General features: G+C 40.8%; 1 protein-coding gene across 2 annotated transcripts in view; it reads left to right on the top strand.

Moving 5' to 3' along the window:
- The first annotated feature begins 915 nt into the window (after positions 1-915).
- Positions 916-24773, top strand: part of ap1b1 (adaptor related protein complex 1 subunit beta 1) — a 62509-nt gene continuing 38651 nt past the window's right edge. Inside the window, exons 1-9 of one of the 2 annotated variants that reach the window (XM_033972231.2) lie at positions 916-1009; positions 2769-2829; positions 8055-8160; positions 9467-9602; positions 10057-10302; positions 11446-11636; positions 13537-13758; positions 14842-14962; positions 15040-15135. In XM_033972231.2, coding sequence (XP_033828122.1) covers positions 2793-2829; positions 8055-8160; positions 9467-9602; positions 10057-10302; positions 11446-11636; positions 13537-13758; positions 14842-14962; positions 15040-15135 — 1155 coding nt within the window. In that variant the 5' untranslated portion in view covers positions 916-1009; positions 2769-2792. Of the gene's footprint in view, positions 1010-1060; positions 1090-2768; positions 2830-8054; positions 8161-9466; positions 9603-10056; positions 10303-11445; positions 11637-13536; positions 13759-14841; positions 14963-15039; positions 15136-24773 lie in introns of those variants that run through there. The other variant, XM_033972232.2, reaches the window with a different exon arrangement.

The following is a 24773-nucleotide window of genomic DNA, read 5'->3' as shown; positions in this document are numbered from 1 at the left end:
TGAGAATATTGTAGAAATTGTTGTTTTCACTAACAACTGCATTTGTTAAAGCAATACAACATTTCACTGGGGTCACCAATGTAATAAATCTCTTTTCTTTTCATCAGCCTGTGTTTCACTTATTCTGATTAATTTTGTGGGTGATTTGGGACTTTTTCCATATTTTTTTTTTACTTAACTGCTAGTTATGCACGAAAGCTATAGGCAAAGTGCTATGTGCTCTGCAGTTATTCTGGCAGTGAGAAGAGAATTGAACTTGATTGCTAGGTATAAAAAGCGTAATTTATTGACATTTCCAATTTCAAAACGTGTTAAACTGCAGTAAACAGAGGTGGGTAGTATTCTGTTATATTTAGTTACATTTACTGGTACTAACTTAGATTTTGTCATTTTTAAAATAAATTTTATTTTTATAGCAGCATACCTTTACTTCTGCTTGAAAAATGTAATTGAAGTAACAGCACTTAAGTAAAAGTTTTGGTTACACTTCCCACTGTGACTTAGTCACAGTGGGAAGTGTAACCAGATCTTGTGCATAATTTAATATTTTAACCTATTATGCCCTGATTCTTACTAGAGTACAATATCAGGCTACTCGCCTACATCTGGCACTAAAACTAGCCCAGATAAAATAAGTCCATCTACATTGAGGAAATATCTGAATTCAGAATATGCCTCTTGATACCACAAGAGACAAAACCACAATATATCTATTTAAAATATCTGGCGTTGCAATAATGTTTTGTCCCGTTTCTTTTTGTTAATGATTTAGGAGGGATGCTTTACCTTTGCCTACAATATAAAATCAGTGGCCATAAGGTCAATACAATACTGCTGTATAATCTGCATTTCTAGTAGCCGATATAATGGTGACAAACCGCCTGTTGCATTCGTTAATGATTGTGAATGAAACCTGACACCGGGAGAACGCGGAAGTGTGTGCGGGAGGAGGACCAAGCAGAGGCCGTGTACTGTCACACTTCATCCCGTTACCGACGCTGTTGTCACGGTAAGATGCCCCTATCTCTCTCAGCTCTCCGCTAGCACCGCTCCGATCTCAACCGTACCACCAGCGCTAATTTTCGTCGGGTAAGGTTTTAGAGCAGGCCGGTAGATTAAGAGCTTAACTATCCCGGGTAAATCTGCCTTAAGCTCCTACTTAAAGGACGTGTCTCGGCGGTTAGCTGGAGAAGTGGCTGATACTGACAGGCACCTCGGCGCTTAGCATTTAGCTGCATTTAGCGTCCTTTAGCAGCGGCTATCACTTAGCATTAGCTCCATTCATCTGACAAACTACCCAATAACTAGCGCAAACATGCAGGAATGGGCTAACCAGTTATGCGTGAGTAAACCCAGACGTGGTGGAGTCGTCTGCACCTGATCTAAAAATATGACGCGCTATAGGTTTGTCGTTTTGGGCTATGCTAACTTTGCTAGCCACCGTCCAGGCTAACTGCTAGCAGATATATTAACGCTACTTTAGCAACCTCGAAAATAACAGTTTAATCGATTTTGTTTATGTAAATTATGGGGTTTCTTAGTAAATTGACGTTATTGCAGTCATTTCTATTTATTTTTTACTATTTAAATCTGTTATGTTCTTCTATATCTGAAGAAATCATAAATGACGGCATTACTACAAGTGTAACTAAACTATCATAGCAGCTGTTCTCATCTAGTGTCATTCAGTCAGTCATGTTTAGAACAGCTGGGATCTGATCATAGTATTATCTCACGAACTTTTAAATGGTTACTATTGACAAAATATGCTCCAGTTTGCTCATGTGTTTTATTTATTTGCAGAAGTGTTACTTTGCTGTAGTCATCCGATCCTTGTATTGTATGTATTAGTTTAGGAATGAGCCATATATTGATGCTAATGTTGCTTTTAGAGATAGCCGATATGTTAAAATAGTTAAAATATGGGTCAATCTGCCTTATATGTCCAGCACAGGCCATTTTTTGTTTTGTTTTGGTTGACCTGCTGCGTAAAGACACATAAAGCTTTGTTTGAACACTTGTAATGCTCTTTATATGTTTGTAGTACAAAGGTCTTTGTTACATATTTTGGGGAAAATCATGTAAATTGGCCCTACATATCAGGTCCTGTATATTAGTGCTTATCGGCCATCTCTTTGAATTCTGAACAATCAGTATTGGCATTGGCCATGAAAAAACAACAACAACATATTGTTGATCTCTTATTATTATCACTACTATTGGTGGTGCTGTCGATAAAATATTCTCTGGCAGTATGTTTACACAATCATAAAAAATAACAAATAATATAACTAATATTAGAGAAATACAATTTATATATTTGTTATAGTTTATTATTTTATTTATTTATTTTACTAAAGGAGTAGTTCATTTTAGCTTGAACTTTTCTTCGATTTATGGGTCTCGCTATGGATTTTAAAATATTGCTATTGACAAATATCAGCCACAACAAGTGTCAGTATTGGTGAAAAATCTGAATAGGTCCATCCTTATTAATGACCCTTTTATGTGGACCTACTTTTTGTGCATGTTCATAACCACGAAATCCACATGGAGTAGAACATTGCTGAGTAAGAGTTCAGAGAGACAGAAAGAGTGAAATGTCCAGGAAAAGTCATGAGTTCTTTTGGTTTCCCTGTGCTTGCACTTCTGCTACTTCCTGTTGTTCTGGTCTGTCTCCCCTCTCAGATTGAATGTAATTCTGTTCTGTTGTTTTCACCTCTGTCTCTTGTGGAGTTGAATCCATCTTTCTCTTTTCTGTTCCACAGGAAAACCGCCAGTTTGGATCCAAGATGACAGACTCCAAGTACTTCACCACCACCAAGAAAGGTCGGACTTTCATTCACTTGGACTGCCTTCACATTTCACACACATCACATCAAAATGAGGACAGAACATGGAACTTAACCTGGACTAGACTTAGACTTAAACAAAAACTAAAACTTGCTTACTTCTACTGCTTACTTTTATGTGTCAGGCCTGAGAAAACGATTGGTTGATTTACTGAATACTTAGAGTTATTGATGGGGGGGAAAAAGCTAAACTAAACAGATATTGGTATTCATGGGTAATCACTTTCTGCTATTGGCTCCATTTTGAGGACTTTTGACCATACAAAAAATATGATATTTAAATGTAAAATTTACTGTAATTTTCTCAAACCAATTGGCCAAAAGGACATAAATGTAGAATACTTCTATACATGCACTAAAAGGCCTTAAAAGACTTTACATGAACAATTTCTCAATTGTAGAAGTTGGGATTAGTTAAACTGCTATAAGTAGTTCACCATCTTGTGAAATTGGATCTTCAAGAACTAATTTGTTTAAGAAAAATAGATTCAAAATGCCTTGTGCCTTTAAAGTTGCAGGTGTGTCTTCATTCTTCTCAGACATTGAAATGAGCACCACTCCTGGAATATGAGGCCATTTGATGCAGGCCTGTACGATATTGGAAAATCCATCCATCCATTTTCTTCCGCTTATCCGGGGCCGGGTCGCGGGGGCAGCAGTCTAAGCAGGGACTCCCAAACTTCCCTCACCCCGGACACGTCCTCCAGCTCCTCCGGTGGGACCCCAAGGCTTTCCCAGGCCAGCCGAGAGACATAGTCCCTCCAGCGTGTCCTGGGTTTTCCCTGGGGCCTCCTCCCGGTGGGACATGCCCAGAACACCTCCCTAGGGAGGCGTCCAGGAGGCATCCTGAGCAGATGCCCGAGCCACCTCAACTGGTTCCTCTCAACGTGTAGGAGCAGCGGCTCTACTCCGAGCTCCTCCCGTGTGACTGAGCTCCTCACCCTATCCCTAAGGGTGCGCCCAGCCACTCTGTGGAGGAAACCCATTTCGACCGCTTGTATCCGCAACCTTGTCCTTTCGGTCATCGGTCAGAGCTCATGACCATAGGTGAGGGTAGGAACGTAGATTGACCAGTAAATCGAGAGCTTTGGCTTTGGGCTCAGCTCCTTCTTCACCACAACGGACCGATACAGCGACCGCATCACTGCCGACGCTGCACCGATCCGCCTGTCAATCTCAAGCTCCATCCTTCCCTCACTCGTGAACAAGACCCCGAGATACTTGAACTCCTCCACTTGGGGCAGAGACTCACCACCCACCCGGAGAGGGCAAGCCACCTTTTTCCGGTCGAGAACCATGGCCTCGGATTTGGAGGAGCTGATTCTCATCCCAGCCGCTTCACTCTCGGCTGCAAAGCGCCCCAGTGCCTGCTGCAGGTCCTGGCTCAAAGAAGCCACCAGGACAACATCATCTGCAAACAGCAGAGATGAAATCCTGTGGTTCCCAAACCAGACCCCCTCCGACCCCTGGCTGCGCCTAGAAATTCTGTCCATAAATATAATGAACAGAACCGGTGACAAAGGGCAGCCCTGGCGGAGTCCAACATGCACCGGGAACAGGTCTGACTTACTGCCGGCAATGCGAACACAGCTCCTGCTCCGGTCATACAGGGACCAGACAGCCCTTAGCAAAGAGCCCCGGACCCCATACTCCCAGAGCACCCCCCAAAGGACACCACGAGGGACACGGTCGAATGCCTTCTCCAGATCCACAAAACACATGTGGACTGGTTGGGCATACTCCCATGAACCCTCGAGGACCCGATGGAGAGTATAGAGCTGGTCCAGTGTTCCACGACCAGGACGAAAACCACACTGCTCCTCCTGAATCCGAGGTTCGACTATTGGTCGGATTCTGGAACCCAACTTCTTCTTCTTGATATTGGAAAATGTCTGTGTAATTCCTCAGTTGTCCAGGTCTGATCCATAGCAAAAGACAAAATTAAATCTGTCAACTGGACAAATCGTTGTAGGAGTGAAGACGTTTCGCTGCTCATTCAAGCCGTTTCTTCAGTTCAAACTGATCAGAACTGAAGAAGCGGCTTGGATGAGCAGCGAAACGTCTTCACTCCAACAATTTGTCCAGTTGACAGATTTAATTTCGTCTTTTGATATTGGAAAATGTTACAATATGTGATATGGCTATTAAGAATTGTGATTTTGATTATTATAGCAATATTTTCATATAGTTTTTGTCTCAATAATTTCTGTTATAATAAAACAGATTACATACTTTAAATTGAAACTCAAAATAAAAAACTTAACAGAGGCAAAACCAGGACTAAGTCGAGGCTCATTTTGAATTTTATAAGGAGAATGGTCAATAAATTATAAACACATATTTTAAACATAATCTTTTTAAAAAACAGTGCATGTTTGCCAGATGCAGTAACTTGGTATTGTTGCGATATAGATTATTGCTTCAGTCAATATCGCAATATCAATACTTTTGCTATCTATAGTGCAACCCTAATTTGAAGTGCTAGTCTTTTTGGTGTAGACTAGTAGGGATTAGTGAATATTTACGTTTGGGGGTGTTTCTTAACGATATCCAGTATAGACTAGGGATGGGACGATATAAAATTTTAGACTCACGATTATCGTGGCCAAAATAATCGCGATTAACGATATTATCGCGATAATGTTTATCTGTTAACGTTCCGACGGCCCGGGCCTACTTTACAACTTTACAGCAATGTACATACACTTCTGCGTCACCCACACAAACAATCTACACATCAAATGAAAGCTGTGGCGCTCGTCTTTCTGGATATGCAAACCATTTTCACCTGCAATCACCACAGTGCTGACAGGAAAGACGTTTTTACAGAAAAGTCACAAAGTGTGAATCTGGACTTCACTTACCATTGAGCGCTCTGGTTCTGTCAAACATCAACATATTCACACAAAGTTGGTTTCATTTGTTCTGTAAAGGTCCAGAGAATATAATCCAGTGAAGAAATTATGTCCACAAAATAAAATCCTACATGTCCAATCTGCTGCATGAAAATACTCCAAATATGAAATCTGCTCCGTCACTTCTTTACCTTTCGTTTGTCGATTTCAGGCATAGTAAAGTTCTGACAGCACCAACTTTGTTCCCCAGTGCTAAACACACGTGTCAGTTTGTGATTGACACCAGTGTTGGCCAATAAGGTGGGGGTTGTGGGTTACTGAGGCTGCAGACAGCGAATCAGTGCTACAGATGACTGAAAGTTTACGCCCCACTCTTCCCCTTGTAGAATCAACCAATTACATTACACACATTTAGTGACGTTTTCCCCTTACAGCCAATGAGCAGCGGGACAGGATGATGTAACACATGACATGGTTTTCCGTAAACAGACGTACCCGGAAGAAAATGTGTTGTACTCAATGCCATGTTGTGGAAATAGACCAGTCCTTGTTGCGCCGGAAGTGACGCAAGTGCCCGTCGACGAACACTTAATTTTTTTAATTAAGGCACTTTGGTGAATTGTGAAACGAGTGGATGCAGAAATCTGTGCATAATGGCGCATTTTACGCACTGTTGTTTTGCGTTTTAAACATGACGAAACGGACAAACCAAACGGAGGACGTGATCGAGGACACTGTGGATGTTTGTACAAGTTAAACTAGAGGCATCTCGGACCCGTAGCGGTTCATGGCAAAGAGTAAAGATCCCACAGTGGACTCAGGAGTAAAGGACCTTATTTTTTGATGGATTGGATGCTGTTCTCGATCGGTAAGCGTGGTTTATTCTGCTATTGACTTAATTGTATGTAAAATATACCGTGTATAATTGTTAGCTTTGCTTCTGTGCACATAGTGCGCATTCGGACCATGCGCTCTGGCACATTTGTGTTCAGCTGTGTGAATTAGACTTAATTTGTCTATTGTTTAAAAGTTGTTGTTTTATTCTGCAGTTTGCATTATTGTAGGTAAAAATCTAAGATGTGCCACATTAGCGTCTCATCTGTGTGCACGGGTGAGGCGTGCGCTGGTACGTTCCTGTGGAGAGTTACGGATCAGACTTTGTTTATTGTTGATATCTGGCAGAATATAGTTCAGACAGAGATAAGCACAGAAGCTACAAGTGTCATTGCTATGTCAGAGTGGGCAAACACCAGAATTAACATCTAAACGTTAGATTGGAAATGGAAACATGAGGCAGTGTGGTGCCGTAAAGGCGATTATAATCGTGCGTGATGATCGCGATTATTAAAAAATGCCACGAACAATTAATTGCGGACCTTATTTATCGCGAGTAACGATATTATCGTATATCGTCCCATCCCTAGTATAGACCTGCCTTAAACCCTTGATTTAGTGTGGTCCTGGTTGAGGCCTGGTTCACTCCTGCTCCAGGTACAACGTAGAAGGCCTAATGTTTTTTTTTTTTTTATAGCACATCCATCTTGTTCCTAGTAAGTTTTAAATACTTTGTCTGTTGATGGTCTTTTTTTTTTTTTTTTCAGTCCTGTTTCACTTCTGAACTTTGAATGCAAAAGTTATTAGATCAATTCTGAGGTCTGGGCCAATATAGGTGGGGCTCTAAATTCTATTTGATAACTGTCATTTTATCAGTGCACAGGCATGGATCGGGTAGCAGCCTTCCAAATTCAACATGACGACATTGACTATTTCCTTTTTATATTGCATTGGTAGAAAAGTGTTCAGAGATATTTTCTGTTATTGCGAAAAAACAAACTGCTTAAAAACATCAAACATCTCCTTAGTTTCCTAGCTTTGAAACAATGTCCCTCCACATCTGTAAGGGGATTAAGTTGGTCTGTCTTTATTGTGCATGATGCAAATATAAGCCAGAGGCTGTATTCTATATTCACGGAAAAGCCAAAGTACTCACTGTACTCTAAATTAATAGTCTTTTGCTGCAACCTGTTATTGAAATGCTAAATACTCTGTATTTAGAATTTTTATATATATATATATATATATATATATATATAATTTTTTTTTTTTTTTTTTTTAGTGCTTTTATACCTTAAAAGCACTCAAAGCCCTTTATATCAAGGAATATAATGCAAATTTCTTACACCACTTACTGATAATGTTACTTGAAATAAGGAAAAAGGATATCGGTCTGGAATACACCAAAAAGTCAAATAATCTAGATTTATAAATACATCTGAACTACTCAAATCTCACATTTCCAAAGTGTGAGTTGTGTAATGTGTTGACCAGCCTGTGCTTGTTGGTGCAGGGGAGATCTTTGAGCTGAAGGCCGAGCTCAACAGTGACAAGAAGGAGAAGAAGAAGGAGGCGGTGAAGAAGGTGATCGCCTCTATGACTGTGGGCAAGGATGTCAGGTGAGCGCTGCAGCCCAGAGGTGATGCTATGACACAATCTAAACTGCATGTATGACTGTCGGTAATGTTGGGACAAATACGATTGAAGGACACTTTATGCCACCAAGACTGTAACTGGGCAGAAACGTTAAACTTTCCTCAAATACAGTTAAGCAAAAACCCTGAACAACTGATGGCTTTTCTTCAATATGCCTTATGTGTCTGTTTATCTAGTGTTTAGCTTGATGTAATGTTGATCCTTCGTAGTAATAGATAATGTGTTTTGAAAATAAATTTGATCTGTGTGAGAACCATTTATAAGCTAAAGGCTGCTTCATGGGTGTCCCATTTAGTGTAATTTTGTAATAAACTAAACTAACACTGAAGCAGGATTATCCAAGTAAACAGGTTTATGCATTAACTTAATAAGTGCGTGGTGTACCTTCCACCACAAAAGTTAAATACTTATCCACCTCTCTATGTCTCACATAAGACTACAAGAACAAATAAGAAAAAAGTCATCACTGGTGCAAGTAAAAGGTTGATAGAATGATACTTGACTGACTGGCTCTGTTTATTTTATTTATTTATTTGACTGGGACGATGCATATTGATGAACAGACATGATTCAACATGAATGTAAATACACCAGATTATAGCCAAAGGCTAATTTCCATCTGTTGTCCCAGGGGCTGGGGTCACAAAAGGGTCAAGTTAAAAATTGCATACTACGTTCCATTCACTGCACAGTTCCCATGGTTGCACATTCCACACAATTCCACATTCCATTCATTGCACATTACACTCATTTCACAGTTCCCATTATTGCACCATACAAAATATTGCGCATTCCAGTCATTACACAGTCCCCATTATTTCAGTCAGTTTGGCCACCCTTTCAAGACAATTACATTCTGCACCCACCCTCTTCATATTTTGCCTAGCCCCACCCCCTTCATATTTTGCCCATACATGCAAATATGTCTCTATGGAACAATTAAAACCACATTGCTACTATAGGTGAGGGCATGTTTGGATTGACCATAACCAGTTTTTCATTTGAGCTTTAAAAGAACTGTATGTGGCATTCTCTCAGGGCCGGGAGACTATTCCACAGGTTCCCCCCCTTGGACAGATCAAAGGTGGTCTGTCTGTGGGGGATCAGCAGGTCACCTCTGGTGGTAGCTCGCGTGGTCCTTGCTAGATTGTCTTTATATTTAATGTACTCCTTTAAAAGTGGTGGTGTGAGGGAGTGTAGGACCTTATAAATTAGGCAAGCTCTTTTAAGGTAGGCAACAGGACTCATGTGACTCTCCCCTCTCTGCAGTGCTCTGTTCCCTGATGTGGTGAACTGCATGCAGACAGACAACCTGGAGCTGAAGAAGCTGGTGTACCTCTACCTCATGAACTACGCCAAGAGCCAGCCCGACATGGCTATCATGGCTGTCAACACCTTTGTAAAGGTCAGTCTGTGGCTCATCGCATCCTACTTTCACTTTTTACATTCATGCTAACACAAAACTCTGACAATGTGTACAAACCTACTTCATAGTTTCATGTTTTGAAGATTAACTAGGGATAATGTGGTGATTGATATAATCTGCAAATCTAATGCAATAGGCATCCCATGCATTTCAGAATGTTTGTAGAGGTCTATAATGCACAAGAGGTTTTAGTTGGCATACAGTGAAGTAATTTAATCATACAATTATAAAGAAGAAAAGAAGAGTGTAATCATTGTAATCATTGGTTCAGAAGTGGTCCAGTGGTTTCCGCCCAGAAGCCATTGAGCTGAAATGTCTTGATTGACATCAAAAACTGTATTCAGATGGCTACCTCATTGAATCATACAATTAACCATTTGTAGTTAACTATCTGAGAGTATGTTGTTGGTTTCCTGTGTACTGTTTTTGTCAGGACTGCGAGGACCCTAACCCCCTGATCCGTGCCCTAGCTGTGCGCACCATGGGCTGTATCCGAGTGGATAAGATCACTGAGTACCTGTGTGAGCCCCTGAGGAAGTGTCTGAAGGACGAAGACCCCTATGTGAGGAAGACTGCCGCTGTGTGTGTGGCCAAGCTCCATGACATCAACGCTCAGCTGGTAGAGGACCAGGGCTTCCTCGACACTCTCAAGGACCTCATCTCCGACTCCAACCCCATGGTATGCTTTCTCTTTATTGGTACTTTGCAGTGACATCACTCTGGGGGTGTTCTACATGTATCTCTATTGGCGGAATGTTGTCAGCAGTTACCATGGTGACACAATGCCCACATTAGCAAAAAAGAAGTGTGATTGTGTCATCAATATGAGCATTCATAGTCTTTTTTTGAACAAAAGGGTGAGAGTGACTAACTGAAAAACTGTTGGCTAATGCTAGCTAGCTTGTGACTGTAATTTTATGTGTGAGAGACTTATTTAACAGCACAAATCATCTCAGTTGTTACAGTTACAATTATATAGCAAACAACAAAGTTAAATCTGTCAACTGGACAAATCTTGTAGGAGTGAAAGCGTCTTCACTCCTACAAGATTTGTTCAGTTGACAGATTTAACTTCGTTGTTTGCTATGGATCAGACCTGGACGACTGAGGGTCTACACAGACGTTACAATTATATAGCGAAAGAGGTCTTTTTTTAAGTAAGTTGCCAAACATTGTGCTGTATCTGATCATTTGAATGTTTTATAAGATTAAGTGCAGACTTGATTCTTGGTTCTTTGCAGAGGAAACTACATTTAGCTTCTTTGAATTGAATTGCTAATTGAAACGATGCAAATATGCAATATTGCAACATTTCAATGAATGCTTAAGCAATTTGTGCGCCAGCTATCAAATACAAAAGTGAACCACTAAAGCGAGTTCTAAAAAATATACATGACCTTTTATAAGAAGATTGTCAGTAGAGGGAGTAAAGTGTCACTGTAGAGTAGAGAATTCTTACAATTTTAGTATTACAGAAGTTTCCATAGATAAAACATGCATAATGCTATCATTTAAAGATACACATGTGACTTTTGGAGGGTCTCCTGAAACCTAATCTGTATACCATGGAGATGTTATTGCTTTGGCTAGAATGTTCTACACCTTCAGTTTGACATTAAACATTAAACACCAGAAAATGTCCGAAGTGCACCTTTAGAGAAGATGAGGATACAGATGGGCTGAAGCTGTTGTTTTTTTTTATCTGATTTGAACTAATCAGTTCAACACCATCTCTACTCATTTCGACTGGCATTACCTTGTAAATATGCTGTACTAGCTGTCTTGGGACTGTTGTATGTTATTGTGCGCCTGTGCTTTTCAGGTGGTGGCTAATGCGGTGGCTGCTCTGTCAGAGATTGCAGAGTCTCATCCCAACAGTAACCTGCTGGACCTAAACCCTCAGACCATCAATAAGCTGCTGACTGCCCTCAATGAGTGCACCGAGTGGGGCCAGATCTTCATCCTGGACTGTCTGGCCAACTACACACCCCGAGATGACCGCGAGTCCCAGAGGTAATTGCGTTATTCCTCTGCTCCCTCTCAGTCATTCTCTTTAAATGTAGTATTTTATTTAGTTGCATCTGATATGTCTTGTACAAAGGGATACTGGTCCAGACTCACACCATATTGCACATTACTACTATAAGTTACAGCATCTAACTGCTACTCAAGGACAAGTGAATAATATAGAAATATCATAATCGGTCTCTTCCTCACAATAAAATACATTTCTTTTTGTCTTTTTTTTGTTTTTGTCTTGTTTTTTTTTGTGTGTTCTGGTGGCACATGATCCTCTCACGTGACGTCCCCCAAATAAGAACACCATTATTCAATCTCTGCATTATATAGGCCACTTTATAGTTATGACAGAAAGAACATAAAATAATAGTGTCTCGCCAAATGCTGACTTGATCTTGTGATTTTCCAGTGTTAGCAACTTGTACGTTGAGCTGATATTATTCGCAAAACTTGACCTAGCTAGCTGTTTGTTGCTTATCGATGCATGCCACTCCCCTCAAGATAAAGGAAAAAAAAATAAATTTACATTTGCAGTCTATGATGCAATGAGCACTAGCAAACACTAATGCATCAAATAAAGAGGTTAAAATGTGGCGTAGAGGTACAGATAAATGAAATAAATGCAAAAATCGGAAATCCATCCATCCATTTTCTTCCACTTATCCGGGGCTGGGTTGCGGAGGCAGCAGTCTAAGCAGGGACTCCCAGACTTCCCGCAAACCAGACACGTCCGTGTATCTGCGATCTTGTCCTTTCGGTCATTACCCAAAGCTCATGACCATAGGTGAGAATAGGAATGTAGGTTAGCTCAGCTCCTTTACCACAACAAAAGATGAACTCCTCCTCCTGAACTCCTCCACTTGAGGCAGTAACTCACCACCCACCCAGAGAGGGTAAAAATAATCGGACAATAAACCGTAATTGTTTAGTGTTTACTCTAGCTTTAATCTTGTCTCACAGCGCCACAAATTTTGCATCAGCCTTATGAGAATATAATTCAGGTACAATTTAGATTTTAAGTTAATATTAGTTATGTTGAGGTGACATCAAGTAACAGAGCCCTGCACCTGGACCCTGGGCCGTACCCGGAGCATGGAGAGGTAATTTACTTGGAGTTGCTGCTGGTCCTCTAATGGCTGCGAGAATGAGTGAGACTATAGGGGGAAAAACATGCATTCTTACTGTGAGTGGGCTTGCATCTCCTCAAACTTCTTATTTGGCCGCCTCCTGCTCGTTTCCATGGAAATGTTTCATGGCATAAAACTTATCTCAGTGGAGAATGTTCCAAAGTATGGTTTAAATTTTCAATTTTTATGGAATCATGCAGGTGATCTGCCACCTCCAGAACGTTACCGTATAAACTAGTATATACCCATGAACCACTATGACACATACCTGGTCAACTGATGGATTACACAGATATAAGGCCACATGGTAATATAAAAGAAAGTACTTCCATTTAATTTTGAAAATCACATTCTAAGTGTCATCATTTTGAGTCTGTTCCTTAGTGTTGAAATAGTTTGGTATTTTAGTATTGTGACAACAGTAAAACCTACATGTAAAAATTATGCATATGTCATATAGGAAAAGAAGAAAAAACTGTTTGCATGATGTTGGTAAGCTGTTACTTGAATCTAGTGGTCTATTAGTCTATTAAATTAAGAATTTCAAAATAATGGCTTCACTGATCTTAACTTCAATGTAAAATTGTGATGTTTACAACAATTTGGCAAACTAAATATGTTCACTTACATGGACCTGATGATTTTGTGTATATCTGTTGCAAAAAACTGATTTGAACACTTATTTTTTTTGTCCTTCAATATTTAGTTTAGTTATGGCCTTAACCTTATACATCATATGATATTAAATCTCCTGCTTTCCCCCGTAGCATCTGTGAGCGTGTGACTCCCCGGCTCTCTCATGCCAACTCGGCCGTGGTGCTGTCGGCCGTCAAAGTGCTGATGAAGTTCATGGAGATGCTGCCCAAAGACCTGGACTACTACGGGACCCTGCTGAAAAAGCTGGCCCCTCCTCTGGTCACTCTGCTGTCGGCAGAGCCTGAGCTACAGTACGTGGCCCTTAGGAACATCAACCTCATCGTGCAGAGAAGGTGAGCAAACAAGATATATAATATTTTCTCTTGTTTACTATTTTAGTTAGTCACAGTTTAGACCTTGTTTTATTCCAGGTTAATACTACTTTAATCCTTGTTTAATTCTGCTTTAGACCTGGTTTAGTCCTAGTTTAATTCTGGCTTAGTCCTGGTTCATACCTAGTTGGTATTATTCTAGTCTTGTGTCGGTTCCCTAAAATCTAATACAGATCTAGTGTTTGAGTATTTTAGCGATCTCTCTGGACCTGTTTTTGATGAGGGAACATTGTTTATAACATGGTAGAAAGTTCCAAAATGCGATTTTGTATAATACCCCCTCTTTAAAGTGGTGGCGACAGAACATTTAGTTGAAAAGCCCTGCTCTACACTATACTCCAAACAAGAATATATGATGAAGCTCCTGGCCATGTAAAACGTAATGGAAAGCTGTAACCCAGGGCATTTTTGTCCCTACCCTGGTATCTGACTTGAAGTATCTGCCGATAACCGGTATCAACAAAGTATCGTTATTGGTCTCGGAACTGAAAAAGCTGGATCCCTGCATCCCTAATCTGAGGCCACATAAATATTCCATGTACGCAAAAAATCCAGCAGATGGTGCAAGAACTCCAGACACTGAAACGTTACAATGTTCCCGTCACATAAATGCAATTACTGTTTCTAGTAATCTTAACTACAGCTGAACAACTTGGAAAAACAAAAACTAATTGCAATTTTTCTGCATTGCAATTTATATTTAAATGATAGAATTCTGTTCAAAGTTCACATTTTATATGCATCCAAAAGAATTGACAAAAATGGAGAAATATGAAGTGAAAAACAAATACAAGAATCACATTTCATGACAGATCTAAACTACAGGTTTAGCAGTTTTCATGCAGAATGAAACTGGATATATATTTATTTGTGAAAGAAATTATGGTACTTTGAAACGTAATTTTTAATATTCAAATTTCAATTTGATTGCCAGTAATCTTGCAGCTGTAATCCCAAAGCCTTTTAAAGCAATTATTCTATCTAAAATGTATAACTTCATTGTTCAAAATGTAATAATTGAGCATTTTGTGTGTGCTGTTTCAGGCCAGAAATCCTGAAACATGAGATGAAGGTTTTTTTTGTTAAGTACAACGATCCCATATATGTTAAACTGGAGAAGCTGGACATCATGATTCGACTAGCCTCTCAGGCTAATATCGCTCAGGTATTTTCTCAACTATATAATCTATTTTGAAATGACTTAGTTTATCCTATAACAAACAGTGTGTGTTGCTTCTACAGGTGCTGGCAGAGCTGAAGGAGTATGCCACCGAGGTGGACGTGGATTTTGTACGAAAGGCGGTCAGAGCCATTGGCCGCTGTGCCATTAAAGTGGAGGTATGTTCTGCAAATGTGTAGGGCTATAGTCCTTTAATCTTTGTGTCAAACACCTGTGTTTAATCAGTTTTTTCCCCCCATATAAATACACTTTTTTCCTAGTACTTTTCTGTATAAATAGTTGTTTTTGCACTGCATGTGAATGCATTTGTAGTATTTTTAATGTCATAGAGACAATGAATAACTTGAGAGCTTTTGCCACTTCCCCTTTTAGTTGACTAATCGATCTGTAGGACATGTCTTTAGTCAACCAAGAATTTCTTTAGTCGATGACAACTCAACAGCTTCAGTCTCCTGCCCTCATATTTGTAAAGTTTTTAGTCCATTACAACTAGGGATGAGCCGATATCCGATTTGGCCTGCTGCTGAGGCCAATAAACTAGCTTTCGGGCCCATGGCCCAAGGCCTGTGACAAAGCAGTGTGGGCTGGACCTCAGTATTTTTTTCTAGACTAACTTATACTAATAAAGACCCCAGCAATTTACTATGTTTGTTTGTTGGAGCAAGTGGATTATTACATAGCCTTTCTAGGCTGTGTGTATGTGTCCTTGTGTGGAGATAAAAGGACATACTGCACACAGACCGCATCAGTGGAGGGGACAGGGAGCAGCAGATTAGGCCTTTCATTAACAACAGATACTGAGAAATCAGTCTAGGAACAGTTAAGAACCCATAAAGTGCTACTCCACACAAGCTTTTAGTCAGTCTGCTTGTTAATCACAGACTTCTGACCTTTTAAACAGCAGTGGAAATAATACATGTGTAAAAAGTAGCCCGAACTTTCATGGCAAAATGCAGTTATTTTCTTTCAACATTTCTGTTGTTATAAAAGCAAAATAAAACATGAGCAAAACCCTTTTTGCAATGGGTTTTAGACTTGAGTAGTGTTTCTGAGTGTCAGTCTGATGTGAGGCAGCAGCTCACAGCTGTAGCTCACAGACAGGGGGCACTAGAGAGAAGGGGTAGAGTAGAAGCAGTAGCAGAGGGCTGGGGTGCCAATAGTTTTTTTTATTTTTTTTAAATATTTTTATAGAATTTTGATTATACAGATTAAAGTAAAACCCAAACACACAAGGAACAACAGCACAGCATAGCACATTACTTCAGCAAAGAGATAATAATTAAGTGAGTCATATCAGATGCAGCATTTATGACGAGATGAAAACAACATTCAGCAATTATTGTTAGTATTACACCTCTATCCTTTTAATTTTCAAACAGATTTTCCCATTTTTTAAACAGATTGGATTTACCACTGAGGCAATATCTTAACCGTTCTAAAGACACCATCTCAGATATTAAATTTTTCCATATTTGGACAGAGGGGGCATCATTACCAACCCATTTTGACATTATAGTTTTTCTACCCAGCATCAGGAGGAATTGTATGACATCTTTGTGAGCCATCAAGTCTACAGGTATAAACCCCAAAAGACAAAGCAACGGACTGGGAGACAGGGTCCGCCCCACAACAGAGCCAATCTCTCCACACACGACATCCCAAAATGACTGTATAATCTTACACTCCCATAAACAATGGAATCTGGTCCCCGGAACTAAGTTACATTTGGGACAGTTTGGAGAGATTCCTGGAGTGTACTTGCTATATATATATATATGGAGAGATGTAAACATTGTGTAAGATATTGTATTGCATTTCTTTATGTCGATTACATATTGATATTTTAGATGGCAATATCAGAATTTTCTCCCATGTTTCATTGTCAATTGTTGTTTTAAGCAGCACATTCCATGATAATCATAAACATTTAAGTCTGTCCTTCTTCATCCCTTGAAGCTCAGAATAAAATCTTGAGACAAAATGCCCCCGTTTTTGACAATCCAAAATAGTTCAAGAAGATTAATGTCCTGTGTGAACTCCAGAGATTTCCATTTTGATTTTACAAAATGCCTAAGCTGGAGATATTTATAAAACTCTTTAGCAGGGATCTTATATTTGGCTTGTATTTCTTCAAATGACTTGAACTTTCCATTGTCCCATAGATCATGTATCCTCCTGATGCCAGCTTCTTGCCATGATCTGAGATCAGGACCAGCACCCTTTGCTACCAAATCTGGGTTGTCCACCAGTGTGGTCAGAGTAGATAATTTCAGATTATTCCCATACATTTTCTTTAAAAGGCTCCATGTTTTAAAAGCATTGTTAATCAAATAGTTGTCCTTAATCATAAGTGGTAATTCCTTATCCTTTTTATCTAACAAATTACGGGACAAAAGGGTTTACGGAGTGTCCTCTCAATCTCAAGCCATGGCATCTCATAATTTCCACATGCCCACATTGAAATGATTCTTGCATGTATAGAAAGTACATAGTTTTCAATCTTAGGCACGCCCCAACCTCCTAATTCCTTTGGAAGTTGTAAAATTTCCAATTTAATCTTAGGTTTTCTTCCTGCCCAAATAAAATCGGATATCGCCCTATTTATATCACTAACATCTTTTGGATTAAGTAAAATAAAAAGCATTGACACTGGATATATTAGCTTTGGGAGTATTATCATTTTAACAAGGTTGCCCCTACCAAGGAATGAGATGGGGAGCTTTTTCCAACCAGCTAACTTTTCTTTAATGTGGATAATTAAAGTATTGATATTCTCTGAATACAGTTGACTAGTTTTGGGTGTAATAGCATACCCAAATATTTCAAGCTTGTAGGGCCCCATCGAAATGGTTTAACAAAAGCTGGTTCAGAGTGATCACACCTGACTAAAGACATTATTTCTGATTTCTCAAAATTTACCTTATATCCAGATATCTGGCCAAATTCTTTTATGCAATCAATAAGAGTAGGAATTGAGGTTTCAAGTTTTGTCAGAGTCAGAAGAAGGTCGTCGGCATATAGCAATATTTTATACTCTTTTGAACCAATTATTGTTCCTTTTATATTTTCATTCTGTCTGATTGCTATTGCCAAAGGCTCTATGGCCAAGGAAAACAGAAGGGGCGACAAGGGACTTCCTTGAGCCGTCCCCCTCTCCAATCTAAATGGCGTAGACAGAAGACCATTTGTCAAGACAGAGGCCTTGGGCTCTTTATATAAAAGTTTTATCCAATTTATAAATTTATTTTGGAACCCAAATCTTTTAAGCACTTTAAGCATATATTCCAACTCAATGCGATCAAAGGCCTTTTCAGCATCCATCGAGACAATAGCCCCTGGTATTTGACACTGGTTGAGATATTGTATAATATTAATTAAACGTCTTGTATTATTTGAGGACAGACGGTCCTTCATAAAGCCAGTTTGGTCCATATTAATTATATCTGGCACAACCTTTTCCAATCTGTTAGCCAGTATCTTTGACAGAATCTTCATGTCCACACCAAGTAAACTTATTGGCCGGTATGAGGAGCACAATTCTGGGTCCCTGTCTTTTTTTGGTATACAATATTTATAGTGGCAAGATACATTGTCTCTGGTAATTTCAAATATTCAAAGGATTTGTTGAAAACTCTTTGCAATAATTTAGAAATTTTCCCTTTTAAAACTTTATAAAATTCAGCAGGATATCCATCAGCTCCAGCACATTTGCCCGATTTAAGTGATCGCTTTTTCAATTTCTGGTAGTGATATGGGGCCTTCTAGACCTTTGGCTTGATCTGCAGATATATGAGGCATATTCAACTTGTCTAGGAAGCTACCTCTGTCCAGTTCCTCATAGTTAACCTCAGAGCGATATAGGTTTTCATAAAACTGTTTAAAACAGTCATTGATGTGTTTATTATCCACTTGTCGAACACCACTATCATCACACACTGCAGATATGAAAATACTGCGAGGGGAGCCCCTTGCCAGTCTGGCCAATAGTTTATTTGGTTTGGTCCCAAATTCAAAAAATCTTTGTTTTGCATAGAAAATATCTCTCTCAGCTTTCTTTGTGATCATATCACTTAACATTGCTCTAAGTGTCTTAAGTTCTGCCAAAATGTCAATTGACTTAGATGCCAAGTATTCCTCCTCCAATTTTCTAATTTTATTTTCAAGTTTAGTTTGTTCTATTAATCATTCCTTCTTCTTATGACTTGAATATGATATTATTATGCCCCGCATATAAGCTTTGTAGGCATCGAATACAACCCTTCGGTCAGCATCATCATTATCATTAACACTTAAATAAAGGTCAGTCTGCTCTTCCATAAGTTTAATAAAGCCATCATCTAAAAAAAAGTAAATTGTTCATCCTCCAGGAGATTGTACGTTTTAGCTGCCTTGGTGGTTGCATCACAAGGCTTACAGGGGCATGATCGGAAAGTCCAATGATACCTATATCTGATTCTTGAACCAGGTGTGTCAAGTGTCTTGACACAAATATGTAGTCAATGCGTGTCATTGACGAATGAGGCAGAGAATGAAATGTAAAGCTCTTCACTGAGGGATTGAAATGCCTCCAGACATCCACTAACTCAAATTCGTCTAAAATATTCCTTACTGCCCTTGCTTGTTTTGATTGGGTGTTTAGTGGGGGGCATCTGTCCATTATGGGGCATAAAGAGCTGTTAAAGTCACCTCCTATCAGTATATTTGAAGAGTCCATCTCTGCAAGTTGGTTGAGAAGCAGGGCGTAGAAGTCTTCATCATGTACGTTAGGGCTATAGATGTTGCCCAATAAAATAACTTCTCCATATAAAATACCCTTGATTAAAATTATCCTACCCTCTGTATCCTTAGGTGTGTCTGTAACTGTAAGTGGCAACTTTTTGTTTATTAATATTATCACCCCCCTTTTATTTGTTGAATAGGATGAAAAATAGACTTGACCTACCCACTCCCTTAAATATTTTTTGTGTTCCTCATCTGTGAGATGAGTCTCTTGCAGTAAGGCTATTTGTATTCCATCTTTCTTTAAACTATTTAGGATGGCTTTCCTTTTCACTGGATTATTTGAACCTTTAATATTCCAAGTACGTATCCTAATATTCATCTACATTTTGTTTAGTATATTTGTGCAGCATCTGGAACAACAAAGCTGAATCTAAAATATGTCTCAAGAAACCTCTCTGTGCTAGCGAGCAAAACTTAAGATAATCCAAGCAAAAACAGAACACAAGGCTTGGATTTAACCCGTGTAGTTTCGTGTCCAAGAGGACACAGCCTACAAAATAAAATACAAAAAAGTAAAAATATAATATCTTCATACCCTATATCTAGAGTATAGCGGGGGTAACGAATCTGAAATAAAGAGAACCAGTAATGGCTCACGCACTGCTCCCTGGACCTCATTTAAGTATGCCATAAAAGTGCCAAAATAAACATGTGACTTAAAATAACAGTGAGCATCACACTTACTTGTTTAGAACAATATAACCAATTGGAACTACCACACCATTTTAAACAGTGTCAGCACTGTTACCTCATATGAACGGTGAATCATAAATCACTGGGGAAGTGTCTTTATGAAGTTGTTGAGCTCTTCCATGCTGGAGAGAGTGGTAGTCTTGCCGTTCTGATGAAAGATCTTGATCACCGCTGGGTAGAGAAACGCGTACTTGATACCTGCCTCCCGCAGCCGTAATCGTGCAGGTGCTGATTCTTGCCTCTTTTTAACCACTTCAGCAGAGAAATCCTGATAAAAGGAGATCTGCCTCTCATCCACTTCCACTCTTCCCTTCCTCATCGCAGCGTAAAGGATCCTTCCTTTATCAGTGTAGTTGTGCAGTCTCACCAGAACAGCTCTTGGTCCGTCTCTGCCCCGTCCAGCCGGCGGTCCTGTGTGGTGCGCTCTCTCGATTTTGATCCGTTTCTCTTGCATTTCCAAAACTTCAGGAATCCACTGCTCGAAAAAAGTCACTGGGTCCCTGCCCTCAGTTCCTTCTTTAAGTCACGACGACTTTGATTCTCATAGCTGTCAAGTCGTTCCAGTGCTCGTTTAAGAGATTTCTCCATGACATCCAGCCTCGGTGCAGTGGCCGCAGATGCGTCCTCCAGGTCGGACACGCGCTTTTCCACATCATCCAGTCTTTGGGCAATTGCGTCAAATTTGCCGGAAAGTTCGTTAACTGGCTTGAGTATAGTTGCGAGTTTTTTGTCAAGCATTTCTTCAATGTTCTTGGTCACTCGTTCCACTATCACATCTTCTCTTAAAGTCTCGACACTTTCCACCTCGCACCCAGTAGCCACCTGTCCAGCCTCCCTATCGGCTAGTGCTAGCATTAGCTTTGCGTCCTCCCGTTTTCGCTCCTTTCATTTTAGTCGATGGAGGATTTACAAAAAAGTTTTCCAGGGACATGTTGGAGTTATTAACTTCTCCTATGGCAAATAATACGGCAAATTGCTGTCTCAGAAATAGTTTACACAAGCCCAGTGAGCAGGCGAAAAGAAAAGTACGTCTATCCTGTAGCGTACATCGCCCCCTCTCTTCCAGTTTTTTATTTTTTTATATTTGAGCAGAGGCATGACAGACTTATTCAAGCTACAAATGACACGTGCCTTGGCATAGATGGGGAAAAAAATGTAACTGGATATCTCCTGATAAACTGACATTTTTTAAAGTGTGTATCTGTTTGGAACACACCTGCTCACAGATCAAAAACATTCAAAAACACACAGTCTGAAAAAGACTCCGTAAAGTTAGTTTCACTGGCGAATGTTTTTTGGTTGTGGCGTTTGTGAACATATTCTGCTATGACCGCAGTTAGCCTTCAAGAAAAACAACAAATTGTCAAAGAATTAAAAGCATACTTACTCTGTGTTTGGTGTCAAAATGGCAACGTTACGTTAACGTGTACTCTTTAACAACCAACACCGCCTCATAACATAAAAAACATAATAGGTTTTTCTCCTTGAAGCACAAACATGCCTTCCCACTTTTCTTGAAACTGCCTTCCATCTGCATCAATTTTCCTCTTCCTGGATAAGTTCAGATCAATTTGTAAATATTTCTCAGTTCTACTTATTGGGAAAATCTCCATTGTTCTATTGGGGGATTTCAGTGCCCACACGTGTAATGACTGTGACACCCGGAGGGGCATGATCAGGAAGAACGGCCTCCCTGATCTGAATCCCCCCTGAGTTGTGTTTTGTTATTGGACTTCTTTGCTAGCCAGTGTTTGTCCCTAACGAACACCATGTTCGAGCACAAGGATGTCCTTCAGGCCACCCTAGATCGGAGGTCGATGACTTTGTTGTCGTGCCATCTGACCTCCGACTGCGTGTCTTGGACCCTCGAGTGAAGAGAGGGACAGAGCTGTCAACCGATCACCATCTGGTGTTGAGTTGAATCCACTGGTGGAGGAGGAAGCCAGACAGACCTGGCAGGCCCAAGCGTACTGTGAGGGTCTATTGGGAACATCTGGTGGAGCCCTCTGTCAGTGGGGTCTTCAGCTCACACCTCCGGAAGAACGTCTCCCTGATCCCAGAGGAGGCTGGAGACATTAATTCCGAGTGGGCCATGTTCTCCGCCTCTTATCGAGGTGGCTGCTCGTAGCTGTGGTTGTAAGGTCTTTGGTGCTTGTCGTGGCGGCAACCCCCCCGAATCCAGTGGAGGACACTGGGGGCCTTCAGTCTGAAGGAGTCCTAATGAGCCCTGTTGGCTTGTGGGACTCTTGAGGCAGCTGACGAGTACCAGCGGGCCAAGTGTGCCACAAGCTCGTACGTTTGCAAAACCTCAGAGTTGGGAGGAGTTCGGAAGGAGGACTATTGGACAGCCTCAAAGAGATTCTGGCAAACCGTCCGACGCCTCAGGAGGGGGAAGCAGTGCTTCACCAACACTGTTTATAGTGTGGGTGGAGAGCTGCTGACCTCGACTGGGAATGTTGTCGGACGGTGGAAGGAATTCTTTAGAGGATCTCCTCAATCCCACCATCACGTCTTCCAAAGAGGTAGCAGAGACTGGGGACCTGGAGACTGGGGACCTGGACCTATCGATCACACTGGCTAGGGTCACTGAGGTGATTTGCAATCTCCTTGGTAGGAAGGCTCCAGGGGAGATCCATCTAGAGTACCTCAAGTCTCTGGATGTTGTGGGGCTGTCTTGGCTGACATGTCTCTGCAACATTGCATGGAGGCCGGGGACAGTGCCTGTGGAGTGACAGACTAGGGTGGTGGTCCCTCTGTTGAAGAAGGGGGACCGGAGGGTGTGTTGCAGTTACAGGGGAATCACGCTCCTCAGCCTCCCCGGTAAGGTTACTAGAGAGGAGAATCCAACTTGTAGTTGAATCTCTTTTCCAGGAGGAGCAGTGCGGTTTTCATCCCAGTCGCAGAACACTGGACCAGCTCTATATTCTCCCTAGTGTCCTCGAGGGTTCGTGGGAGTTTGTCCAACCAGTCCACATGTGTTTTGTGGATCTAGAGAAGGCATTCTACCATGTCCCTCGTGGTGTCCTTTGGGGATGCTGCAGGAGATGGGGTCCAGGGCCCTTTGCTATGGACTGTCTAGTCCCTGTATGACTAGATCCCACAGGGATCTCATCCCTGCTGTTTGCAAATGATGATGTCCTGATGGCTTCATCGAGCCAGGACTTGCAGCAGGCACTGGGGCAGCCAAATGTGAAGTGGCTGGGATGAGAACAAGCTCCTCCAAATCCGAGGCCATGGTTCGCGACCAGAAAAAGGTAGCTTGCCCACTCCGGGTGGGTGGTGAGTCCTTGCCTCAAGTGGAGGAGTTCAAGTATCTCGGGGTCTTGTTCACGAGTGAGGGAAGGATGGAGCACACGGGAGGGTCTCAGAATAGAGCTGCTGCTAATCTACATCAAAATGAGCCAGCTGAGGTGGCCGAGTATCTGTTCAGGATGCCTCTTGGACGCTTCCCTAGGGAGGAGGCCCCCACGGGAGGCCAGGGATACTGTGTCTCTCGCCTGGCCTGGGAACGCCTTGGGGTCCCACTGGAGGAGCTGGAGGATGTGTCTGGGGTGTGGGAAGTCTGAGAGTCCCTGCTAAGACTGTTGCCCTCACAACCCGGCTTTGGATAAGCAAAACAAAATGGATAGATGGGAACATCCCATAAGTCTATGCTGCTTTAATGCATAAAACAGCATAGACTTATACCTTTTTTAATTTACCTTCTCACGGGCCAAATAAAGTGCTATGGTGGGCCACATTTGGCCTGCGGGCACTGAGTTTGACAAGTATTATAAAGAATTTAATAAAACAAATTTAATTAAAAAATACCACTGGATTAAATTAAATAACATGATTTTCTTTAAAAACGTCCTGGGAGTTGGCCCACCTCCCAGTCTTTATTCAAAGTTATTCATGATTATTATTATTAGGTGTGAGCCTGGGACCACGTCCATTGTTCTGAACGCATTGATATACAATTTACATACCTAAGACATTACGTTGCTCCACAGCGCCCCCTTGAAATTTTGAGTGGGACCCGAAAAATTACTTTGTCACAAACATTTGAAATTTGGCATGGACCGTCTTACCATAATGAGCAACAAAAAAAACAAACAAACCTCTATTTGCAATGGTGTTGCCATGGCAATGTCCAACATTTGTCATAGAAATACATGGGTTTTGGTTAAGTGGGGTGAAAACATTTTGTTTGTCATAGACCATTGAAATGTAGTACACATATTCCACTCATCATACTAAACAAAAAAGCCAATGAGACATACCTCTATTTTCAACCGTACAGGCATAGCAATGTCATAATTCATTGGAATCATTGGAATGA

The sequence above is a fragment of the Periophthalmus magnuspinnatus genome, chromosome 9, assembly GCF_009829125.3.
Source record: "Periophthalmus magnuspinnatus isolate fPerMag1 chromosome 9, fPerMag1.2.pri, whole genome shotgun sequence".
NCBI lineage: Eukaryota > Metazoa > Chordata > Actinopteri > Gobiiformes > Gobiidae > Periophthalmus > Periophthalmus magnuspinnatus.
The sequence above is the reverse complement of the archived record's forward strand: the minus strand, read 5'-3'. Positions and strand labels throughout refer to the sequence as shown.